The 17,228-nt window shown below is 51.1% G+C and overlaps 2 protein-coding genes across 2 annotated transcripts; both read right to left on the bottom strand.

The window, feature by feature from the left end:
• Window positions 1–921: 921 nt before the first annotated feature.
• LOC122389127 (D-aspartate oxidase-like) lies at window positions 922–3,904 on the bottom strand. The gene is made up of 2 exons (XM_043380839.1): window positions 3,026–3,904; window positions 922–1,858 (listed from the first exon to the last, which is right to left on the bottom strand). The coding sequence occupies exons 1-2, from the start codon at window positions 3,206–3,208 to the stop codon at window positions 1,046–1,048; spliced, it is 996 nt and encodes a 331-aa protein (XP_043236774.1). The 5' UTR covers window positions 3,209–3,904; the 3' UTR covers window positions 922–1,045.
• A 1,518-nt stretch (window positions 3,905–5,422) lies between these two features.
• Window positions 5,423–9,039, bottom strand: LOC122389128 (adhesive plaque matrix protein-like). Its single transcript, XM_043380840.1, has 2 exons — window positions 9,006–9,039; window positions 5,423–8,009 (listed from the first exon to the last, which is right to left on the bottom strand). Exons 1-2 carry the CDS (start codon window positions 9,009–9,011, stop codon window positions 5,610–5,612), a joined length of 2,406 nt encoding a protein of 801 aa, XP_043236775.1. The 5' UTR covers window positions 9,012–9,039; the 3' UTR covers window positions 5,423–5,609.
• Between the last annotated feature and the right edge of the window lie 8,189 nt (window positions 9,040–17,228).

The following is a 17,228-nucleotide window of genomic DNA, read 5'->3' on the forward strand; positions in this document are numbered from 1 at the left end:
AGCGGTTCGCATCGTAAAACCCGATCGACCGACAATTGCGTTATGCAAAAGATCGTAGGTATGGCTTATAAGCGCACCACTTTGGCATTATTTTTCGCCTCAATAATGTACTTATTATATCAGGCCTTGTCGCACTTTTCTTCTAGGAACAGGAAGAGCTCGGCTGATAGTTGGGCTCTGAATTGACCGGTGTTTGATTGCTCTCGGGGATAATGGCGCGTTTTCAGGTCAGTCAAATCACGTTCCAATACCGACTTCTACTTATGATCCAATCGTGGCGTGACCCGTCCTTCGCTCTGCGGCTGGAGTCGGCGATTACATCGCGCCAGCCGAGTTTTGAACGTCATGCTGAGCCTCCTTCACACAACGTTGCATCATCAGATTATAATGAATTATATCAAATGGTATATTAAATGAGCTTCAACAACAGTATAGCCTATTCTGCGCAGCAAAGACTTGGGTGTTTCTCGGTCTAATTTTGATGAATGCTGTGAATGGCCGGTGACTGATATGCCGGCTCCGTGCAGAATACCGTACTCGAAATCAGTGAGGCGTGAGTGCTGATTACTTTATTCCACTACTGTTTATAACTCACGCATCCGTATGAGTACAATCGTGGTAAGACTGAGTGACATAGGTAGTAGGTACTTATATGGGTACGTCAGTAGCATGCATATAAACTCTTGTGATACTTTGTTTAGGATTAACGCCTTATTACTTATAAATGATTTAGAATATCAGTCTCCAGACTCTGAGAAAAAAAAAACTGAATGGTATTCGAACGGTGTGGGTGCAGGAGAAGCCATCAGTACCTAAATCGTGGTTGAGTTTTGACGTCTGAATGATCTGATGAAAGTGGGTCCTCCGAGGTAAATTTGGCGTTCTATTCGGAAACTCAAAATAGTTGTAACCCAAAGGTAATAACTATTCATTTTAACGTCTATTATTCTTCTTTCTCAGATCGGTAGCATAGATTCGCTAGCAAACAATGTGCAGCCTGAACGTTTCAACCGAACGTTATCCGCCCCCCCCCCCCCCCGCGCGGCTACAGTTTGCTCTTATTCTGTAACCGGCTAAGCTCCCGTTTCACCAACTCGGTCACCTGGAGGGCGCAGCCCCAGAACATAGTGACCCCGGACCCTCCGTGACCGTAGTTGTGCACCACGGGCACCTCCCTGTCGGCGATCATCCTGCGCTCCACCTCCAGTCGCACGCCGCCCTCTCTGAACGGACGCAGGCCGGCCCACACTCGCTCCACCCGCGCGCTCTGCAAACTCGGGATCCAGCGCCGACAGCGCGCCAGGATCGCCGCCGTGTCGCCGTCGTCGATATCGACGCGCCAGTCGCCGCGCTGCGCCGTGCCGCCCAGCACGACAAACTCGTCGTTCGGGATGACGTAGGTGCCCGGGAAGCTGAATTTGGCGTTTTTCACGCTCGGCGCGTGGACTTTGATCACCTGTCCGCGGACCGGCATCACCTTTTCATCCCCGACCAGCTCTCGGGCTCCAATCCCCGTGCAGTTGACTATTATATCATAGCCAGGGAGCTCGTCCAGCGTCTTGACTCGAGATTTGATCACCTTTCCTCCTAGATCGCGGAATCGTTTCATCAGGAACGGCAGCATCTTGGAGGGCTCGGCGTAGACGGTGACGTAGCGGTATCCCTTCTTGCCCTGATGTCCGCCCTCGGCCAGGTCGCGCTCGGTCATGGGCGTGCAGCTGAAGGGCACGTCCTTCCAGAAGGGCTCCGGCATGTTCTCCTCCACGTCATAGGCGGAGACGATGCCCAGCCCGGGACACTCGCCCTCCTGCCACAGCTGGTGAATGAAGTCGTGAGTGAGCCGGCCCCATTTGTTCAGCTGCCGGAGAGAGGTCAGGTCAGGTCAGGTCGACCGTTCACAGCCGTGGTGGGCGGGCCGGGTGACGATTTTAACTAGGTGGGGGGTTGAAGGTCAGCTCACTGAATGAGGCTGGTTTGGAGCTATGGAGCTCGTTAGAGCTCTAAGGATGAAAAGTGAGACTTCGATAATTAAGACAAACAGCTCGGGAACATGCGGGCATTTCGTGTGCGTGTTTTGCTCGACGCATGCCCTTTCGTATGTCAGGGACGGGGAAGAATGAACGTTTTGTGCATCTTCAGCCCTGCTGAAAGGGGAGACGCACATCCCTTCCCTCATACCCAGAATTGTTCCCATTCAGGTGATTGAATGGGAAGTCTGCTATCAAACCTTTCACATCTGTTTGCCCAACATATGGGAAACAAATCAAGCATTTGTACCAATAATCCGTTTCTTACTTACATCGTAAGTACTCAAATTGAGCGCCTTTGCATGTTGTGAAAAATAACAAATCATGTTTTTGGCACGTAAAAATCATACTTATCCACCCCGTAGCGCTCCGGTATGTGATACGTCCTCCCAAATCTCTCCTCAATGCCATCGGGCAGCCACCGGACGTTGTCTCTCGACACTAATCACCCGATCGGCCGCAGGGTGTCGGCGATAGGGCGTTCCCCTTCCCCCGTCCTTGTGATGGGGTGTGAAGGACGCGGCCATCCGGAACACAACAGCGTCCGTGTCACCCGCCGGCTGTTACGGAACTGACCGTGCCGTTAACGGACAGGTGGGGATCCGGTCCAGTCCGATCGACCGACCGTGCCGACAGGACGGACACCCGGTCACAGATAGACGGTCACGTACAGGCGATATTTCTCTCCTGTCTCGGCCTTGGGTTCGACCTTTAAGGTCGCTTTTTTCGGGAATGTGGATCACAATTCTGGGGCTTTTTGTGACAAGTTACATCTACCTAGTACATTTGTATAAGCTCAATAATTGAAGCGTTGGATCTATTTCATCGAGGACATTTATGAATGACAGTTACGGTTGGGAAGTCTGATAGACTACGTTTTATTGCTTACTTTCAGTAACATGAAACGACCAAGCAACAAGCACCTTCGTTGGTAGAATCGATAAAGGCAATAGTACAGTACATACCCAACACCCAAGCACACACAGGCATGCACCCACCTGGATGTGCGGCCCGGCGATGCTGCGCGGTCCCCAGACTCCGGCCGAGCCGTCGCCGGTGGTGTCAGGAGTCAGCTCTGCTCCGATCAGGGTGACCTCCGCGTGCTCCAGGTCGGTCCGCAGCGCCAGGGCCGTGCTGACGCCCACCACACCGGCTCCTAGCACGGCTACCGACGGCGCCATCAGCCGCTCACGGAGTCACGACTTCACGGAGCGGGCGCGGGGCGCGTCAGAGGAGGGAGGGGGCGGGATGTGGGTCACGTCAGGGGCTAGGGTCACGTCAGGGAGAGGGCAGTCAGTTTTGGGCTACGTTAGGGGTGGGTGCAAAGGTCATTCGGAAGGTCGAGGTCACGGGCAGCTGCAGAGGTCAGTCAGCAGGGCACAGGCCAGGATTAGGTGTCGGGAAAGTCTGAGGGACGGAGGACGGTGCGGTCAGCCCGGTGTCTGTTGCTCGTCTGACGGCAGACCGGTGCCGGCTCTGGTCCGCTCGTGACGCGGCTCTGTCCAGGACTAGAGAACTCGGGAGTAAACAGACCCGAGCGCTGAGTTCACCGGTGTCATGGTGGCGCACAGGACGGGCGTGATATAGCGCATATCTTAATGACAACGGTAACTGACTGGGGTTTATTGACCTTCAGAGATAAACCACCCAAGTGATAAACAACATAAATGTCCGCATGTTGGTAGGTTGCCAGGGCCATTTGCTGCGCCACGGCGTGGCCTGACCCCGCTCTGTTCGTCGTCACATTAACTGCGAGGTGGCAGGGCAGGGCAGCTGGGGCAGGGCACTGGGCAGGGTGGAGGGGACGCTGAGATGTCCTGGCCGGCTGCCAGGAGCGCGGCGGCGCCCCGCCCGGCCCGTGGCCTTGTCCCAGGAGCTGCCGCTCCAGTGCGGAACCACCGGCCGCTGCTCTAGGTCAGCTGCCGCCGCGCGGAGACGGCGCCGCCCGGTAGGTCGCCGGCGGAGGGCGGGCGGCGCCCCGCGCGGCCGGTACGGCCCGCCCGCGCCACACAGGGACGCCTTATGGGCCCCCGCCCCTCCTCAATAGACGCTGCCACCGGCTGACACCTTCCAATGGAGCGGCGGAAAGACGCCCTTTCAGAAGCGTGAATCTGGTCATCCCGAGCGGACACCTGCGTCGTTAAGTTTTGAAGACGCAATTAATTATTCTTCCGGGGTAAGTAATATAAAAACAGCGGCCTTGGACTGATTAATTATAGGGGTAATGCCGCGGAGAATGGGTCGGGGTGGGGTGGGCCTGTTTGGTAGGCGTGCCTCTCGGCTACTGTCCAATGGTGCATTTCGAGTTTCGCAACACCACTTTCAACTTTCAATGTCAATGACATAATACACCCCCGTATCTAGGTGACCTGTGGTTTGTGAGTATTCTCACGATTATCTGAACTCGACCACTTCCAGGCGCATATTACGGTATAGGACACTGGTGTTTGTTTTCACATTATCGGGACGCACCATGTAGAATGTAAAAGGGGCTGAGCAAACAAGGGGAATTTTCTGCAGGCAGTGTTTTCTTGTTTTCCCGATGAATTATACGGTAATTGTGGTAAACGGCGACCGATTTACATATTAATGAGTTAGATTTATATTTATACCATTCTTTTGGCAATGGACTGATGTTAACTATGCCTTCTTATTTTTTTGGATTTTTCATTAATCGTTAGCTTGACTCGAACCATCTCTGCAGTCTGCATACCTAAATTTGTCGAAATGATACGAAATGATGACAGAAGATGAAAAGAACAATGATGTTAGAGGGAAACAACAATTAAATGAAAATTGATACGTTATTGCACATGCGAGACGTTGTTCAGAGCATATGGGTTTAGGTACGATGGATTAGTGACAGCATACATTGTCTCAGTGACGATTTTAACGTCATTATTCTCCTAGTGACCGGTCATGAAATAAGCCCAGCTCGTTGGTCGAATTGCAGGGTTACTGTTTCCATTTCTCACACGGGTTCCTTTTCCAACGAAATAAGCAATTTATAATCCTGTTACGAGTTGATATTTGTAGTGGTTTCGCTTACATCGGCTGTGATTTTCACAGTACAGCCATGCGTGAGTAAATGGATACTACGTCGAACGATGTGTAATTAGAATATCATTGCATGTTTTCAGGACAGTTCCTTTATTCATCGCTTGTCTTGCTGTGCCTGAAAGCATGAGGAGCTGTAGTTTGTTTAGGAAGCACTCCATGAGTGATTAAGTTCGTAACGTGCCTATTTGACCTAAGGTGACAAGATATTTATGCATGACTGCTCAGTTATCTTCCGTCAATATGTCAATTTTTCACCGACTTTACCGCTGTTCTCAAGACTCGGTTACTTGTAATATCCATTCGTAAATGATAACCGTCTCATAAAACCATCGGTACGCACGTATTCAAATGTATTGGCACCCGACAATGTATAGACCTCACCTAAAATCACACTCCAAAGCGCACATTCGCACATAAATTACTTGCACGCAACAATGTAACATGAGTAAGTATCACTAGCTTCTGCTGATAATTTAGCTACCATGGCGGCATACACATTACACAGTTACAAAGTTGAACAGCCTATTCAGACTTGGTCTTGTGGTACGGCCCCGGATAGTACACATGCACAAACTCAATCTTCTTGGGAGGAGTCAGCGGCTTGTGCACAACCTTCGGGGCGTACGTAGGCTTCGGGGTGTAGGCATGCACCGGGGCGTAGGCAGGCCTGGGGGTGTAGGCGTGCACCGGGGAGTGTCCCTTGCCGTAGCCGGACGCCTGACCGTGCTCTGGGTACGACTGGTGGCCGTAGCTGGGGCTGGGCCGGTAGGTTGTGTGGGGGCGGCCGTAGGCCATCGTCGGCGCGTAGGACCGGTGGGGTGGTCTGTACGGGGAGCTGGTAGGATGGGGTTTGTACGAAGGAGAGGGCTTGTATGATGTGTGAGAGGGGGCTGGTACCTTGTACTCGTTGTGGGAAGGCGTCTCGTAGGACGGGCTATGGATGGGATGCGGCTTGAAAGACGGAGAAGGCTTGTAGGAGGACGGATGGGCGGGCTTCTCGGCCTTGTACGAAGGGGCCGGCTTGTAAGCAGGGGAGTGAGTGGGCTCCGCCTTGTAAGCGGGTTTCGGCTTGGGGGTTGTGTGCGCGGGCTCAGCCTTGTATGAGCTGGCCGGCTTGGCGGGCTGGGGCTTGTAGGCGGGCTCCGGTTTGTACAGCATGGTCGGCTTGGGGGACGGCTCGGCGTGGTACGACGGCTTGGGTTTGTACGACGTCTTGTGACCGTAGCTGGGCGACGGCTTGTAGGCGGTAGCGGGGTGCGCGTAGCCGGCCGCGGGAGTGTAGGGCGTGGGGTGGCCGTAGGCCGGGTACGACCCGTAGCTGGTCGCCGGCTTGTATGGCGCAGGGCTGTAGCCGTACGACGGCCGGCCGTACCCTCCGGCAGAGTACGCCGGGGCGGGCTGATAGGGGTGGGCGGGGTACGGTGCGGCGCCGTGGGCCCCGGAACCGGAGGAGCCGTGGCTGGCAGAGCCGTAGCCATAAGCCGGCATGTAGGATGAGCCGTGGCCGTAACCTGAGCCGTACCCGTACGAGGCGGGCGGCTTGTAGGAGGAGCCGTGGCCGTAAGAGGGCGGGGAGTATGGAGTCACGGGCTTGTGGGACGGGTAGCCGTAGGAGGGGTACTGGGCGTAGCCGTAGGTGGACGAGGGCTTGTAGCCAGCAGAGTGGCTTGAGGCCTTGGGGTAGGACGCACCGGCTCCGTAAGAAGTGGAGGGCTTAGCATCAGCGCCGTACGAAGTAGAGGGCTTAATATGAGCACCGTAGGCGGTGGAGGGTTTGTAGGCGGGCGAGTAGCTGGCGTCAGCGCCGTAGGATGTAGAGGGCTTAATGTCAGCGCCATACGAAGTAGAAGGCTTGTAGGCGGGACCGTACGAAGTGGAGGGCTTATAGGCGGAAGAGTAGCTCGCGTCAGCGCCGTAGGACGTGGATGGCTTAATATCAGCACCGTAGGAAGTGGAGGGCTTGTAAGCGGGCGAGTAGCTCGCGTCAGCGCCATAGGATGTCGAGGGTTTGACAACAGCGCCATAGGAGGTGGATGGCTCTTCGTCGCCGTCGCCCGAGTCGGAAGAATCAGCACCATATGCGGTGGAAGGCTTGACATTGGTGTCATAGGACGAGTATGCCTCATCTTCAGCGTCATAGGAAGAAGCCTTAGCGTCGGCGCCGTAGGAAGTGGAGGGCTTGTAGCTCGACGAATAGCTGGGAGCCTTGACATCAGCTCCATAGCTGGTGGACGGCTTGGCCACGACGCCGTAGGTGGCCGAGGGCTTGACGACGGCTCCGTAGGCAGTGGATGGCGCCTTGTAGTCGGAGCTGTGACTAGACGTGGGGTGTTTGCTGGCGGTGGAGCCGGCCTCCTCCGTGGACGGCACGCTGTAGCTCAGCGCCTTGGTGTGCGCCGGCGCCGCTCCGTAGCCCGAGTGGCTCGGCCCGTAGGCGGGCCTGGCGCCGTAGCCGCTGTGCGGGGCGTAGCCGGCGGGTCCCCGGTATCCCTTGTAGCCGGTGCTGTGTTTGGGCCTCAGCGGGTGGACGGGCGCCGGGCCGTAGGCGGGTCGGGACACGCCGTGCGGGCCGTAGACGGGCCGTGGTGAGCTGTAGCCGCCGCTGCCGTGGCCGGCCGGTCCCTCTGGGTACTGCGCCACGCCCTCGTAGGTGACGACCACGTTGTATCCGCCGTCGCCGACCTCGTCAGCCGTATAGCGGACGTGCTGGACGCGGCCGTCGGGCAGGTTGACCGAGTACTGGCCCAGCACCGTCTGGCTGTCGCTGTGCGCCTCGTGCGAGAACACGGTGCCCGTGTAGGGGTCCGATACGCCGTACTTGAACTGGTACGGCCGGGCGTAGCCGTACTCTGGGGCGTAGCCGGGGTGCGGCGGTCCGGCGGCGGACGCCAGCGCCGCGGCGGCGGCGACCAGCAGGAGGACCTGCGGAAGACAAACGGTCAGCGATGTGCTCTTAGAGGAGGGACAGCCATAAACGGTCATCGGTCTGCTCTTTGGAAAACCTGGAAAATAAATTGTTAACGGTTATCCCGCGCGGGGGTAGTCCACAGATCATCGTACTGCTCTTTTGGGACCTGGAGTAAAATCAACGGAGCCAACAACGTCATCAGCTCTTCAGTAGAAAGCCTGACGTATCTTTTGCTCAATTCTGTGGCGGAATTTCAGTAGATATCAGTTCTTGCATAAATTTTATAGATACCATGATATTTTGTTGTATATATGAATTAAATACAATTTTGATACAGCTTTATAAATTGCATTATAATGAGATATTACAACAATGAACTACATGCATTTGCGAGCTAGACACTGTTTATTACTGGCAGTGATTGGCTATGTTTTATTTGTTTGCTTGTTCGCTTTTTTATTTTTTACTCCTTAAAAACCGTTGTCCGCTCATATGTAAAATTTAAGATATCAGTGAGTAAAAACAAACACAAGATGCATTACATTGCATTAATTTCGTTAGAAATAGACAACTGAAAAGGCACATTCTCCTCCGCAGCTCCAAATATCACCAGGGATCTTTTAATAGCAAATAAAACTAACGATGCGTTAACGCCAAGGCACTAAACATAATGCAACTCGAAAACTTGCGAATCACGCCTGATAATGACGCGGCTGTTGCCGGCCTCGACGGAGCTGCCGTCGGAACAGCCTGCTTCTCACACCACGGGCCATTGGTGAACTACGGGGCGTCGCCACGGACCACCGAGACTGCGACCTCGTGTCAAAGTCCCCAGTCATTCCACACACTTCTTCACACGGCTCCTTCTCCACATCTCAGAGCACCCGACGCACAGCACTCGCTCTCCTCTCGCGCTCTCTCCTTTCCTCGCGATCCGGTGTCCTCCGATCCACCCGGCGCGGCGGTCCGCGGATCTGTGTGCGCGCGCGGCCCGGGTGTGGTCTGGTTACCTTCATGGTGCTGATCTGAGGCGTCACTGACGGGGTGGCCGCTGGTGGGGCGCGTTTTATAGTTATAGTGGGGCGCGGGCTGCCCTTGACATTGCTCCAGACAGCAGGCTGGCGCCGACCAGTCGGAGCGGCGCCCTCATGGCCCCGCGACGGGCGCGCGATTCCGCCTCGGAGGGCTCTCCTCCCACGTCCGCGCCGGCAGTGTGGAGAGGAACAGTCCCCAGCCCGAGGACCGGCAGAGGGTCCTCATCCCACAACAGGGCCGCCGACCAGCAGCCCTCGGAGGATCACTAACCGAGGATTCTGATCAGTTCTGCTCCCGGATGAGCAGTAAACGCGGTGGGCAATCCACGTCCGGTAGTCCGCAGAGGACCAACCAGGGTTCCACGTCCAGCAGTTCTCAACGGACCAATAAAAGGCGCCTCCACCCACATATCTGCGAACAGCCGGTCACTCTGTTCACTGGACCAATAGAGGTCCTCCCTCACGTATCAAAATACTCGGTTGTCCATCAAAGGATCGCGTCACGTTCTGTCGTCACTCGGAATGAACTGTTGTGCGGGTCTTGCTTCCGTTCCACATAATGTGGAAATGACGGGCGGAACTTCCGTTTGCTCGGATCGTGCTGCAGCGATTGAAAGCATAATTATGTTACAGCGTGGCGAATCTCTAAGTGTTTGTTGCGGTCTTTCAATGCTATACTTCTGTTGTACTCACAGAGTTGTTTGCCCTAGCCAAAGAAACAATAAGTTAATTGGTTTCACTGCAAAGACCAGTAGGCAGTACCTAAGTTGTTTATGGAATAATTTTATGTGGGTAACAACAGTCGTATTGGGGGTGAATGGCGGGGCTTCAGACGCTGATGGTATTTTTCCGTTCAGATTACAACAAAACTTAGGTGAAACGAAGCCGAAGATAGATCGATTTACATGTCATTTTAAGTCTATGCCATTTATGGACAGTTTAGGTACTTTATAGTCACTCTCCGATAAGCATGTCTTAATGTACTGTATAAAGCACCCGCAGATAATTCTGATCTGGCGCTTATGATGACAGCCATCTCAATAAGATTTTAATCGACTGCTCAGATCATGGACAGGGTCTAAGTGCATGTTTGCACAGACTGAGATCTTGTCTGATAGTGACGAATGCAGTGGCTCACTCCCGAATAGCTCAGGGGCCCTGTTGTGGGGACCGGGATCGGCCTGAGTCCAGAGCTAATCTATAACCTCAACGGGTGGGAGAAGGTTTTTTGTTTCTCGCGGAAACGCCTGGCAATTAAAGACGAATGCAGCTAAGCTGTTGCACTATCGGTATTAACTGCGCAATGTTCAAGACTCATTCAGGCCAAATGACAGCATTACTGTGATTTTGGTTCGCGATGTATCATCCACTAAACAAAGCATGCCCGTCTTACCACACTTTTCTCTACCAAAGAATTAATGCCAAATATTGTTTCCCTGCATCCCCACTTGACCCAGTTTAAGTTGAACGCAGTAAGTGACACCCGGAGGCTCACCTATGCACTAACCATTTGATATCGAATTTGACCCGTCATCAGTGCTCTAATTGGTCCGATCTGTGTGCGGTGCGCCCGCCCGCTGAGCCGCCGCTTACCGTGCCCCCCCCCCCTCGCTCAGCCGAGCCAGAGCAGGGCGTCACCCGACTCCCCCTTCCCAGCGCCCCCCGCTGGGCCTCTTATCACCTGTCACAAATCGAGCCATTTGGACAAATTACGTGCTCTTTTATAATTAATCGATGGTTGACAGCAGGAGAGATCACTGCGTGGCCCCCGGGTAGGTCGAGAAGTCGGCTGATGTACCAAAGTGACGTCTTCGAAATGACACTGAGCACTTAGATACGAGCGCAAAGGCCACACTGATATGAAAATGCATTTGCGTGTCTTGGTAAAGTGGTTTTTGATCGGTGTCTTGTGTTCGCAACAACACACCAACGCATTATTGTAATACACTTTAGACTGTCATTTCCTTACTCACTCTTACTCATTTTACTTTTAATATCCCATTAACAAAATATGTGAGCGGATACTCCAGCGATAAATTTTGTAGAGACTAGAGAGTAGAGAAACCAAATAATCGTTACAAATTCCTTTCCTCTCGGTGGTAAAATTTTCCAACACATGTTTCCTACCCTCACAGATTATTTCCTCCTTGTTGGTTTTGTAATGCGCCCGTTTTTTTCTAGATCGTGCTGTACTCTGCCACCGCCGTTTGTTACACGTCCGTTCAAGGAGAGGCTGCCGTTCGGTTTGCAGCCTTGTTGGCGCCGCTCCAGGTCCCTGACCTCATCAACAACTGGATCTGTAGATACCGCCCCGTGTCACGCGGCCGGGTAACGAGAGCTCGTTCCGCCCGCGTCCACCACACTTTGGCGTTGTCTTTAGGCTTTATAAGCGTGAAAGCTGTTTTCACTTACAGTCTGAAAGTTGTAAAACAATGAAATTCACTGTAGGTATACACTTTTTTAAAAGTTGGAGATGATTTTTGACTAAACTCGTATGAAAAAATCATCGCATTTTAGAGAACACCGTTTCTATATCTTCCTAGTTGAGTTTTATTTGCCATTGGGTCTACAGTGCAGGGATATACAGGGTGATCCAAAAAATTGGAACCCCTAACCCCTAAACCTAAAATGTCTGTAAAAAAAAAACCCGAACCCCTAAAATGTCTGTAAGCCCGAAGTTTTCACTTTATTGACAAATTGCAAACACCATTAGAAAGAACGTTCAATTTTTTATAAAACCAAGCTGATTGAACTTAACTATTACCATGGATGAGATAATAATGGATTGGTGTCTTCGCAGTTTTGGGCGACATTGAGCTCAGGCCTGCCATCTAGCGGGAGAATTATCGTAAGTTAGGAGCAAGCCGAGTGAACGCCGCTGATTAGCATTGTGACACACGGGAGTGTCGTGTAGTAGCAGGCTTGTTTTGCAATTTTTCAAAAGGTTATGTCTTTATATGTCAGCAAAAGCGAAGAAATTAGTAGATTTATGTGCAGGGTCAGTAATAAGATAAGCAGTTCCATGTTATTTCATCATTAAATCGTGAAACAGGGAGTTATTGGAGGCTTCGCCAGCACGTGTCGTTTTCGCTATTTTTCACATGAGTCTTTACTTGGCCTAAATCAAACAAATTGTCCGATCAAAGAACAAAATGAACGTAAGTACTATCTATAAGCCTAATGAAAAAGTTAAACGGAATTGCTAACGTCATTGCCGCTCAATATGTCATTCAAGACGCTCTATGAAAAGGACCCAACCAGTGCTGCGTAGTCGATGAAATTTCAGTGACTTTGGCTCCAACTCCGACTCCGGTATCCAAATATCGACTCCGACTCCTTCGGGCAGAACTGTCGATTCACACAGACTCCGACTCTGACTCCGACTCTGCAGCCCTAGTAAGTCTGTGGAGTCGATGACTTTTCGGTGATGTTCGACTCATACTCCGACTACAGCTTTTGATAATCAACCGACTCCGAGTCGGAACAGAACCGCTGGCTCTGACTACAACTCCGCAGCCCTGGCCCAAGATAGCCGCCTAAAACTTTGATGTGTGATCTTCTTCGTACATTGTGAATGTTATTTTAAACAAGGAGTGGAAAAGGGAGACGAAGCCTTCACAAACAAGGATCTCCTGTTGCGGATCAATCAGCTGCTGGAACAGAAAGGCATAAACACCACGCATCTCATTTCATCGTTTTCCTAACGACTCCAATGTCAGCACTGATCAATGCAGTGCGAGCATCGATGTGACATTTGTGTACCAAGTTTGAGTGTTATCCGCCCAGCCGTTCTTGAGATATGGAAGCGACACCTCGCACGTGAGCACGTGCAGTAGCACCCCCATAGTGACACATTGAAATGCATTGGCCTGTGGGTGCCTAACTATTGACGAAGTTTTACTGTAATGGGCCCAGCCATTGCGGAGTTACTTTATGTGGAACAATTTCGACACCCCTAAGTTGGCACGTGACACGTGCCGTAACATTAACTAAGATGAAGAAAATCGGGCGAAATTCGGAGAAGAAGGAATAAGCCTACCAAATGTGTATGACATATTGTCAAACTGCTGTATACCATTGTGAGTAAATGGCCATATAAAAGCTCGTACAAGCCGATGGGACTGGGCGTTTCAATACACACCGTCTTACGCATTTTATTTTCGTTATTACCTAAAGGCTGCTTGACTTTTTTGGCTTTCAAGCATTTAAGACATTTTTTGTCGTCTCAGGTCCAGTAAGATTACCTCCAACTCGTGGGAATATGCACTTCGAGCCAACTAACACCACACCCACGTGTGTCATAATGCTGAGAGATGGCGTTCACTCGGCTTGCTCCTAACTTACGATAATTCTCTCGCTAGATGGCAGGCCTGATCCCAATGTCGCGGATCCCAATGTTAATTTCCACGAGACACCAATCCAGTGTTATATCATCCATGCTATTACTATAAATACCAGTAAAACGCCTTTTGGGCGAAGAACGAGCGAGCGAGATAGTGAGCCCTGCACGTGCGGAAGGGTGAGAGGGTGCTTCCAACGGGCTTGCGCAAAGCACCCTTCTAACTGGTCGCTAGCGGTGTGCCAAATTTGAACGCAATCGGCTCAGCCGTTCCTGAGATCTGGAAGCGGCATTCTGCACGTGCGCACGTGCAAACGGGGTCCAAAATGACTTTTGCACGGCACCCTACTAACTGGTCCCCAACCGTGTACCAAATTTGAGCGCAATCGGCCCAGCCGTTCTCGAGATCTGGAAACGCCCCTTGCACGTGCGCACGTGCAGTAGCACCCTAACCGCAACACATGGGAATGCATTGCCTGGTGGGTGCCTACCTGTATGCCAAGTTTCAGCGAAATCGCCCCAGTAATTACCGAGTTACTGAAATGGGAACAAATTTGGCACCTCTTATTGTTGTATTTTGCACGTGCACTGGGAGTACCCACATGCATCGAGAGTATCCTATTTTGGGTAGAAGGGATGCTGCTACCCTATAAAAATTACCGCAAGTCAATCGCCCAAGCGGCTGCTGAGATATGAGCCTCTCAAAATCACTACTTTTGCAAAACAGCTTGAACACCCTTGACTTTTCACGTGGCACGTGCCAAGACGGTCACTGAGATGTATCAAAAGTAGTCAATTACGGGGTAGAAGGGATGGGGCTACCCAACAAAAAAGACCGCAGGCCAATCGGTCCAGCGGCTGCTGAGATATAAGCCTCTCAAAAGCGTTACAGGCCGGGCCGCTCATACTGATATTTTTCCGTTATATTGAAAAGACTCACTTCGCTCGCTGCGCTCGCTCGCTCGTAATTACCCTAGACTTACGCCTATAAAATTTGTGTCACGAAACTCAGTGAAACGGATTTGAACATTATGCGCAAATCAGTGATTGACGGTTTGCTGTTCTGACCATGTCGCATGTTGGAGGTTCATGAAAAAATAGCTCATTCACGTGCTATTGTTAGGAAAGGAAAGGCTGACGTTCACTCAATATACCCTGAGGCTGACGGCCTGCTGGGACCAGTTGTCCCAGAGACTGCTGGTCCGCGCGGTCGGAGTCGTCCCCAAGCGACTCCAGGCCTGCGTGACGGTCCACGGAGCTCGCTTTGAGCACATGCTGGGATGAACAGAGGAAGCTAGGACGCGTGAATCTGTTCTATTGCGTGCTTCTGTGTAAACTCTTATGTAATAAAATTGATTTTGGATGTGGTGTTATTCGCAAAAAAAAAAACAACAGATAGAGTGCTAATGGATTTCAGTGCATTGTTAAAATTTGGTGATTTCATTTCAATTTCACTCAGTTTTCTGACGCTCATTCCGAAAGGTAATAGTGTGCCAATGCTTTACAACATGCATGCACCAATTTGACGTGATTTTATAGAGGATTTAATACTTTTTCTAATGGTGTTTGCAATATAGTGAATACTTTCGGACTTATAGACATTTTAAGTTAGGGGTTCCAATTTTTTTTCATCACCCTGTATGTCTATCTCGCACTCCTCTAAGATGCAAAGATACCACTGCGTGCTAACAACCGTTTTAGTAAAAGATTTAAAATCGTTAGACTTCTGCGCTGACGTCACACATTCAGAGGGGGCATCCAAATGCATTAGCCCCTCTGAATCCAAAGCCCTGCAACTTCGAAATTAGATATTTTCGATTTGAGACATTTCTCGATGTTGTGAGTGCTCAAACCGGTAAGTGCAAGCCAGGGACCCCATTTTGGCTATCTCAACTCAAAACTAATGTTAAGGTGGGATGGTCACTTTAACATGGATCACACGGCGAATTTTGAATACCTATGTAATGGAAGCATTCACTTAGCGGAATGGAAAGTAAGATGTGGACACAAAAGCTGGCCGTTCGCTCCATTCTGACCATTCACTGTATCAAGTGGTCATGATCTAAAACTGTGAATTGTCTATAGCCTGTCATCTCTGCACCTTCACATAAGCAAACCTCGGCTGCTCGACGGTGCCTCTTTTGAAACCGATATGAAGTGAGATGGATCGGCAGTGCCGAGTGAGTTTATTCAACAGGCGCGCCGTCTATAGGAAGACGGATGGTCCTGAGGCACGATGTGTGCACGTCAGCCGCGCGCTGTGCGTCGGTCACCGATCAGTCTAGCTGTCCAGCTGCCTCACATCTCTGACCTTGGCGCTTCTCGGTCTGTTATTTATCGGCACTTTTGTTGAGATTATCTTCCTGTTTATTGTGATGTGTATCGTGAAACAAACGGTTTTAAAACGGCTGCTGAGGAATGCATGACTGTGTTTCGAAGTTCAAACTTTTAAATATTTTATTTTTCATGCTCTTTCAACATTTACAGAATAACACTTTCTTAACCCGGCAGTTGCTGGGGTATTTCGCCACCCACCGTTTGCTGGGGGGGGGGGGGCGTTAGACGCCCCCAGCCGATAACTCGAGAACCAATAGGCGCAGCGAAACGCACGAGGCGGCAAACGAAAGAACGCGACGAGACGCTTCAGATGAGTACTTTAAGTTGAATTTTGAGGTCACAGGTCGGGTCAAGGTCAGGTCAAACACCTGAAATCGGGCTTTCAGTAGCATGGACTTCAGGACTTCGCAATGGGCGCCTCTCGTCATAAACTCTGTCAAAACGGTGCACAATCCATCATAAAAGGCCTACAAGAGTGTCAGCTCCATGTAGGGGTCAGTCAAGCATAGGTCAGGGTCAAGGTCAGGTCAACTGGGTAGGCACATATCCCCGAAAATCAAAACTGATATTCGCAGCCTGTGACACATGTTTTCTAGGTAATTTGGGGCGTAGAACGCGATGGTGACATTCATTTTATCATATGTGTACGTGTTTGGCTCAAAAAGTTCAATTTAAGAAATGCATGTATCGTGGTCATGAAGTAGTCACGAGAAATGGCCAAGATTCAGTTCAAGATTATGGAAAATGAGTAACGATAAACAATAATCGAAGATAGCCATTTGATTGATCATGGTATTGGCAGTCTAATGGCGCTTACGGCATGTCTGTATGTCTATTCTGTGATTTTATATGATTTTTTGAACATTTTTTTTTTTTTGAACATTTTGCCGTTTTTGGTCGAAAACTCAGAAATCATGACGTCACTAAAATCTCGATATCTCAAAAATTTTCCAACCGATTTTTTGAAACTTTGTCAATATAAACTTCAATCAATTCCCTACAGGTACTCCTCATTCTCGTCTCAGCAAACTATTCAATTGCACCAGCGAATTACCATCCAGCCATTGATGCCGCGTTATCCCGATACTCAGTCCATTGACACGATGTTGTCGAAAAGGTTGGTACGCCACTGCGCCAGTGCGACAGCTATCGTCAGGCTCCTCGGAGCCCTCCGCTGACGGCTGTGCGGTAAGAGCCTGTTCCGACCTAGTCGGCGAGCCGGAGCAAGGCCGTCAGCGGGTCGTTTCGCACAGTGCCGCTGACTAATTTCAGTCATCACTGGGGGACACGCTGTGCGCGCCGGAGCCCTGAGAGTCACTCTCACACATTACCGGAGCGCGTGCTGGTGCTCTGACGGTACTGTGCCGAGCGAGCGGGTTACGGCGTGTGGAACGTGTCGCCCGTGGTAGTAACAATCCCGCTTAGGTAGAACGTTTCTCGGCGTGGAGCTGGTTTTACGCGACGGTTAGCAGGTGTATCAAATCGATTTGGTGCAAGGTTACCTTCTCGGGACACTGAGTTCT

Source organism: Amphibalanus amphitrite, unplaced genomic scaffold, assembly GCF_019059575.1.
Source record: "Amphibalanus amphitrite isolate SeventyFive unplaced genomic scaffold, NRLGWU_Aamphi_draft 000344F_arrow, whole genome shotgun sequence".
NCBI classification, from domain to species: domain Eukaryota; kingdom Metazoa; phylum Arthropoda; class Thecostraca; order Balanomorpha; family Balanidae; genus Amphibalanus; species Amphibalanus amphitrite.